Source organism: Phyllostomus discolor, chromosome 14 (genome assembly GCF_004126475.2).
Source record: "Phyllostomus discolor isolate MPI-MPIP mPhyDis1 chromosome 14, mPhyDis1.pri.v3, whole genome shotgun sequence".
Taxonomy (NCBI): Eukaryota; Metazoa; Chordata; class Mammalia; order Chiroptera; family Phyllostomidae; genus Phyllostomus; species Phyllostomus discolor.
In genome coordinates, this window is record NC_040916.2 from 20,340,098 (window position 1) to 20,347,744 (window position 7,647).

A 7,647-nucleotide genomic window follows, 5' to 3' on the forward strand; every position below is an offset into this window, starting at 1 on the left:
CCGAGCCGCCCGCGTGGGCAGCAAAGGCAGAATCTGGAAGCCGCCGCCCCAGTTCTCCACAAAGAGCCGAGGGCTTCAGATGGATGGCTCCTCATTCTGAATGGACAGCCAGCGACCTAAATTCCTACTTCTCTGCCCAATAGACACAGCTGAGACTCTACCCCTGCGCCAAGCATTCTGGGATGCCCAGAGAGAAGCAGGCATGCCCTTGGCTCCTGGGGGACCTCCCCACACGGAGCCGAGACGCACAGGAGGCGTCATGCGCCAGAAAACCCCATGCGCCCGCCGGGCTGCGGAGGCTGCGAAGGGCGGGAGCGCCCTTTGGTGTAGGAGGTCCAGGAGGGCGGCATGCATGAGGGGGCCAGCCCCGGACTGCCGACGGAGGGGCGGGGGGACGATCGCTTTACTTGGCCCACCAGACACTGCTCTCTTCTGGAGGGCCTTGCTGACCCATCGCCCTGTGCACACCAGCGGACTCATAGACCTCTGCTAGTCAAGGCAGGTGAACAGGACCCACCCCAGGGCCCGACAACAGCTCTCGAGCCACGACTCTCCCACTCCGAGGGCGGGTGCTCAGCCCATGAGGCACGTCCGTCTGGGCCCCTGGCACTCGCTCTGGCTCCAAGCACGTGCGAACAGGCAGCTGGGACTCGGGGGCGGCGGGGGGACTCCTCTCAGAGGAGCTCTGGGAAGGCCTGGCGTGGCTCTGGGGCTCCCACGTAGTCCTGCTGGATAACGGGGGACGACAGCACCTGCGGCCCTCCCGCAGCAACATCCTCTTTGTATCCATGGTGACGCACCCGTGTCTGTGAACCTGTCTTCCGTGGAGCTCCACCCCCCACGTGGACACAACTCCTCCCCTCGGCCCAGAGCTCCCCGACTGGGAAAAGGGGTGGCCAGCCCATTCCTCCGGTGTCACTCCAAAGACGACGACAACAGCGACAGAAAGCTAACAATACGCCCTAAACGCGAGGCTTCCAACCTGCCGTCGGCAGCCTCTGGCCACCAGGAAACCCAGAGAAACCCCCAAAATGGCATAAACTACACAAACCTGCACCTTTTCCAGGGGAGTGATTTCGCTCTCATCGGATTCTCGAAAGGGTGTGCGACCTTATAAAAACTCCAGGACCCTTGTCCTGCTTATTCGAATGACTACTGCCCGGGCCGAAGAAAACAAGCAAGTTTAAGAGACAAGAGCTCCCCCAGGCCCCGATTCCATCTCAAGCACCTTGAGATGACCGTGCAAAAAAGTCCTGCCTGCCACCACTCGTAGCTGACAGACGAGCAAGCTAGCAGTCTCAGGAATTAAAGAGAGGGTCCCGCCCGGGCAGCAGCTAGAGGTTAGTGGGTCAGCAGCAAAGATGAGCAGGTTACCTCCCGGGAACCACGGCCTCCGTGGCGATGGCCGCACGGTGAACTGACCCCTTGGCTCAGTTCACGCATGCCACTGGCACTGGCACGCATGACCCCTTGGCACTGGCACGCATGACCGGTTCGGGCATCCTCACGACACTGCGAGACGCTGCCTCGTTTTTCCGTGTGAGGAAGCCAGGACTCAGAACGGTGCGATGGGTGCCGAAGACCCCGGCGCCGATGATGAGCGTCGGAGACTGGGGTCTGACTCCAGCTCCGCCCGGCTCCCGGGTTCTGCACCGGGAGACGCTCTGAAGCTTGGACCCTCACAGGGGAAAACTCATCTTGGAGTCAGGGACCGTCTCTTAAACACCTGCGTGCCCCCCATGGCGCTCTGCACGGTGAGCCCCCCCCCCCCCCAGATATTTGCTGAGTGAAGAAACCTGGGGGCCTGGGCTGCAGCCCTGTCCTGCCAGGGACTCAGGGACTCGGCCTCCCGCGGGCTGGCGCTGCAGGTGGCTGCTCGGCTGGGCACGTTCCGGGAACATTCGAAACCAATTACGGGTGAGGAGAAACCTATTAATAGGGTTTTTTTTTCCTGTGTACGCTGGGGGTGAAGGAGAGGAAAGGACGCTGAGAAGGAGGGAGAGGCACAGGACGGTTTCAGGGGTGGGTGCTGGGGCTCTCACACCGGGACGGCACGGAATTTGGCTTCCGTCCGCCACTGAGTTCCCGGGGTCCATCCCAATGGGCTCCTGACCTCAGGCTACTCCTAGGGGGCACGTACCCCCCAGCTGCAGCTGCACCCAGTGCTTGCCCACACCTCACTGCCCTGCTTCCGAGCTACAGGAGAGAGGCAGCTCCCCGAGGTCTAATTTGCAGGATTACCCAGAACCTCACATCGGGGGGGGGGCCCACACTGTCCTCAGCCTCTGGCAATCCTTTCTAGAATGCAACTCCCTCGTTTGTCGGGGGGGGGTTGCGGGGAGGTAACCCTAGCTGATGTTTTTTTCCCTAATGTTCACTCTGGAAAATAAAGCTCTTTTCAATTACAATTAAAGTATAGTTGGCATATAACATTACATTAACGTCAGGCATACGACACAGTGATTTGGCATTGACATACCTTACTAGGTGCTCCGAGGTAAAAGTTAGTCCCACACCCACCCCAAAATGCCAGTGTGGCCCCTTCACACGGGCCCTGCAAAAAGATTTGGATGAAGCCGACCCTAAGGGATGCCTACCAGCCACCCTCTGGGAGGGGATGATTAAACACAGCCCAGAGGCCAGGGCGGAGACGGCCCTCCAGGAAACCAGAACATTCCCGGCTATTCCCCACTACGTGGCTTCCAAAGGCTGGCCAGCTCTGCTGTGCGTGCAGCAACACTGCCACCTGGTGCCCTGTGTGGGAAGTATCCCCCGACGCCCCACACCTCGGGGTCCCTCTCCACCTTGGCTGGCGTCTTTGATGAAGACGTCTTGGATGAGGAGAGAATGCCCCTGGTGGGTAGACGGAGAACGGGAACACCAGGCCTAGGTTAGGGCTGTGGAGGCCGAGGTTTGGGGGCTGTTGGGAAAGAGTGTGGGGGCCAAGCCCTGCGGCACCCGGGCCAGCCGCAGTCAAGTGGGCGGCTGACTAGCTTTCAGTCCCAGGAACAGGACCCAGAGGTGCCCTCCTGCCCCTTGGGGTGCGGGTACAGTCACCCCGGGAAGAGAGGAGGCCTGCTAACGGGCCAGGGAGAAGGCAAGAGAGGAAAGCGGGCCGTTCTCTTGAGGGGTGTAAATAAGTGCGAATCAGAGACCGCTCCTCCTCAGAGGGGCTGCCCTTGGCCTCAGCCCCCGCAGGGTCCCCCACCACGGGCCGTGAGGCTCGGCAGCTATGCACAGCGCGAGGAGACAGGTATGCCTGAGCCCGCGGGAGTGTGGCTGCTAGAATCCTGAAGAACGAAGGCCTGTTCCTCTCCCCCGTTTTCCCACACTTTTACCCTCAGTCTGTCCTGAACATTTTCTGATGCGCTCAAGGCTGCAGGGAGACACGGGGCGGGGTGGGGGGAGCTGGAGAGGAGACAGCCCTTGGTGCCCCCGCCCCCGCCCTTCCTGGTGCAGACTTAGGGGGAAATACCAGGACGCCAGAGGGTCCACTCTGATTTGAGGAGAAAGAAACCCCAGAAGCTAGGCTGTCTGCAACAGATTTCCCGCCTGATTTTACATGCTTGGGGAGGTTAAGAGGGTTCAGATGGGCGCTTTGGAGGAGGGTCTGAGTGTGCGTGCAGTGGTGACTCAGGGGGCGGCCGGTGGGGATGGACAGGTGGTCAAGGGAGGGGGCTGGGGGTGGGAGAGATGTCACAGGGAGCGCCGTGAGTGGAACCCATCATGACAAGACAGGAGGATGCCGAAGGGTCAGGACAGGGGCCAGGGGCCAGGGACCCACGCTCGTGAGTCTGTCTCCCCAGGTTTGAGGTTTCACAGCCCAGGGCCAGAGTCTCCGAGAGCCCCCCTCACGGACTCCTGCTGGGTCTTCCCCTCGCGCCTCGAAGCCAGGGAACCGCTCCCCGGGCCCCGAGCTGCTACTGTGAGGGGAGGGGTGCACGGAGCCCCGGCCCCGGGGAGAGACGGCGAGACCGCGGGCATGCAGCCCCCGGGCAGACGGGCACCGGGGAGCCAGCTCCGGCAGCACGGAGATGTCATCTCTGGGAAAAGTGGCGGCACTGCCAACTCTGGTCAGATAACCATCTCAGTATTCCTTCCCCTTGGCCCCAGAGGAAGGGCTTCCTTTTCCTTGGTCTCTCCCCCCACCTCCCTGACAGCCCAGCCCCTTCTCTCCCCCGCCCCACCTCCCACCCTCTCCCACCCCAAAATAAAGCACAGCAAAGCCACAAAACGCTCCAGTGCTCAGTGTCTGGGAATCCCAGCTTCCAGAGGAGAAATCACAGCCAAAAAGGGGCAGACAGTGTGTCCAGGAGGGGTGTTCCAGCAACACCCCACTGAAGAGGCTCCCCCGCCCCCAGACTTCTCCCCCTAGTCTGAAGTTCATTTGCAGGCGCCCAGGGACCTGAGACGTTTTTTGTCCGCACAGCTGTCAAGCACTCCCTGGCCACGGGCCGCCATTCCCAGCCGGCCCCGGGGGGGCTCCGTGCCACCCCGGTTTCCCTCTCCGGACGGGAAACACCCACGGGTGCTGTGGATGATCCAAACGAACAAGCTTAGAGTGGTTCTACGTGTGCCTAGCCTCGTGCGAGGTTCTGTCACGGGGGTGGGGGGGCAGGAGGGGGCGCAAAGGGGTGACACCGAATGATGGAGTGTACATGAGGTGTCAGGTGTCATCCCCACTTTTTGTTTGAAACGAGTCCCCCCTCTGTAAAACAAGGGAGACAGTTCTTTCGAACCCCACTCTCTCCCTCGACCTGCCGGGTGACTGCCTGGGAAAACTGAGACCTGAGTGCCGTGAAAAACAGGTGTGGGTGACACCCCCAGAGGCTGCCTCTGACAGACACCGTGGCATTACACAAGGTGCCTTCTCGGGCTAGCAACCAGGGTCCTGGCTTGTGAGTGCCCACCCTTTCCAGGGAGCCCCGATGTCCCCAGGCTCACATGTGACTATGAGGGGACCCCAGGACCTGGACCAGGTAGGAGGTATCTGCTAAGCTCCAAGACAGGGCACCGTCCAGACGCAGCGGCCGAGCACCTGGCTGCCTGGCCCAGCCCAGGCGCGACCCACCACCCAGGTCCTGAGCTCTCAGGGGACTTTAAAAGTTGCCCGGGTTTCTCCTACTGGACTACGAGAAACGGCGTGTGAACCTCATCCCCAGGGACAAAGGGCCAGAGGTCTTCCCCTTTAGAGAGGAGTGGGAGAGCGGGCGGGAGGTCTCCCAAGCGCCAGCACGGTGTGCAGGGCCACAGCTCCCTACGAGGGACCGACACTCCATGGCTGCACAGTCGTCCCTGTGTCACTACGGCAGTGAGGCCGGGAGCCCTGCCGTGCTGGTGCAGCCAGGTTCTCACCCCTGTCCCCGGCCAGCCCTCCTGGTTGTCCCGCTCCGTCCACCCCTCCCCCTCTGCACCCCCACGGCCTGACCCCATCAGACACGAAGCCAGCCGCGCCCCGAGGAGCACGGGGAGCCCAGGCGGAGGGGGGTATTACCTGCGATGATGGCCGGGTTGCTCTGACCTCCCTCCGGCTTCACCCAGGCTTCCACTGTGAACGCCTCCCGGGGAGCCTCAGCCAGCACTTCCGGACGCAGCAGCAGCCGCTCCCGCCTCCCCGAGAAGTACAGCACGGGCAGCCCTCCTCCTCCGCGGGAGTCCGAGGGCCCTGCCTCCCGGTAGGGGCTCCCTCTGCCGCTCTGGACACCGTCCTCCGACGGGCTGCCTCGGACCCGGTGCTCCAGGGGACGCGGAGGCCGAGGCTGGAGATGCCGGGGAGAGACACCGGGGTCTCCACGCTCGCCCTCTGCCTGCCCCTTCGCCACCTGGCGACGTCGCCTGGTCTTGGCCAGACCTTGCCTTCGGGTCTCCGGCTTGGGTGCCCTCTGGCGTGTGAAGGTGGTGGTCCCGGTGGCCGCCGTGGCTGAGTGCTCCCGAGTCCCAGCCTCAGCTAGAGACTCCTCAGATCCTTGATCAGCAAGACGAGCACCATCACCTCCCAGCAGCTCCGACTGCCCCACAGGACCATCCCCTGCCCTCAGGGCGGCCGGCTGCTCAGCCTCACTCCTCACGGCTGCACTGGAGCTCGGGGCTGGGCCAGCCCGGCTCTCAGCCATCTCCTGGGCGGTGGGCATCCTGCGTCCTGTGTGGTGGGCAGCCAGATCCCCCGCGGGATAGGGCCTCGGGGAGCTGCCCGGACGGCTGGGGTAGACCCCAAACAGGTGGTGCTGGGGGGAAGCTCTGGGTCTCTGGACCCTGGTCCCCAGCCAGCAGCGCTCTCCCTCCGATGGCACCGCACTCAGGCGTCCCCTCTGAGCCAGGGACCGCTTGTGTGGCCAGCCCGGCGTGGAGCTGGCCGTGCCGGGCGCCCCCCCCGGCCAGGGCCACCACCAGGCTCAGTCCCAGGATCTTGAAGCACATCATGCTTCCCCCGGCTCTTCACACAGAAGCAGGCGCCAACTTCTGGGTACCACGCCGGGATGCTGGGGGCGGGCTGGAGAGAAAGAGCCGGCCGGCCGTGGACGCGCGGTCACCGGGGAAACTGTTCTGTTCACAGACCAAACTTTTTCAGGCGGCCCCCAAAGAGTGCCTCTCCTGGCTACCTGCTCCGGGGGCAGTGCCACGGGCACTCCACGCCCCACCCGGTGTGCGCCCTCGCCTCGCCCCTCGCCTCCCTCCCTGCTCCAGCTCGGTCCTCACAGAGCGCAGCTCCTTTCCCCGGGTTCCTTTGAATCTCCTCCAGAGAGCTCAGGTTTCTCCTCTTTTACCCCCTTTTCAACGGCCCCTCCCCTCGCCGATTCTAGAGGAGGGACACGTGGACACCAGCCAAAGCCTCTCAAACGCACACCCGCTCACAAACACGCAGCCCTCGCGACCTACAGTCATGAAAAAGACCCTTCTCCTCTCTTGCACTTTGGTCCTTCCCAGGAGTTGCCTCTTCTCCGTAGTCCTTCACCTACACCACAATCACCTTCAGACAAATGCCCAGGAGGACGGGCATGCAGAGACCCGGAGTCTGATGCTGCTGGGAAGGGGCAGGCAGCCCCGGGGTGCACAAAGACCCGAGACGGCACTTAACTGTCACCCTGCAGGTGGGTCCTCAGCCCGAGTCCGTCCAGCCTCCGGTCAGCCCCGCAGGTCGGCACGCTCCGGCCAGCCCCGGGCTCGGGGCGGTGGGGTGGTGGAGGTTTTGTTCCTGTTTTTAAATCCCCTTCGGACTGGTCAGTATATGTTGCAGGTCTCCGTCGAGTTCTCCTTCGGGGTGCTGGTCCGCCGTCCTAATAACCAGATGAGGCTGGGAGCCCCGGACTCGACCTTCAGGGAGTCTGGTGGGTCCCTGGGAAGATGGACAAGAAAGTGAGGAGAAGAGCATGCACTTCAGGGGACCTGTTCACTCTGGTCCCTCCTGCTCCCCGCCTCCCTTCCACTCTGCCTACAATGATCTCCTCGGTTGTTTCATTTAAAGACCACGATGATGTCAAAGCTAATAAGTTCAGAGTGTCACTCCACCCACTCCCCGCCCCTCCTTCCTCCTGCAAACCTGCCCACCTCGCCGAGGCACAGGGGACAGACACCACTCTCGGTTTCCCCGAGAAACGTCTCGGGCTTTCTCTCTCAGCAGCCGCAGCCTACACAATCGATAGCAAACAA

At 62.7% G+C, this 7,647-nt stretch overlaps 1 protein-coding gene across 1 annotated transcript in view; it reads right to left on the reverse strand.

The window, feature by feature from the left end:
- The window catches only part of PAPPA2 (pappalysin 2), a 183,004-nt gene extending 175,850 nt beyond the window's left edge, over positions 1–7,154 (reverse strand). Inside the window, 2 exon segments of the mRNA XM_028530897.2 lie at positions 5,495–6,374; positions 6,376–7,154. Coding sequence (XP_028386698.1) covers positions 5,495–6,374; positions 6,376–6,420 — 925 coding nt within the window. The 5' untranslated portion in view covers positions 6,421–7,154.
- Positions 7,155–7,647: the final 493 nt, after the last annotated feature.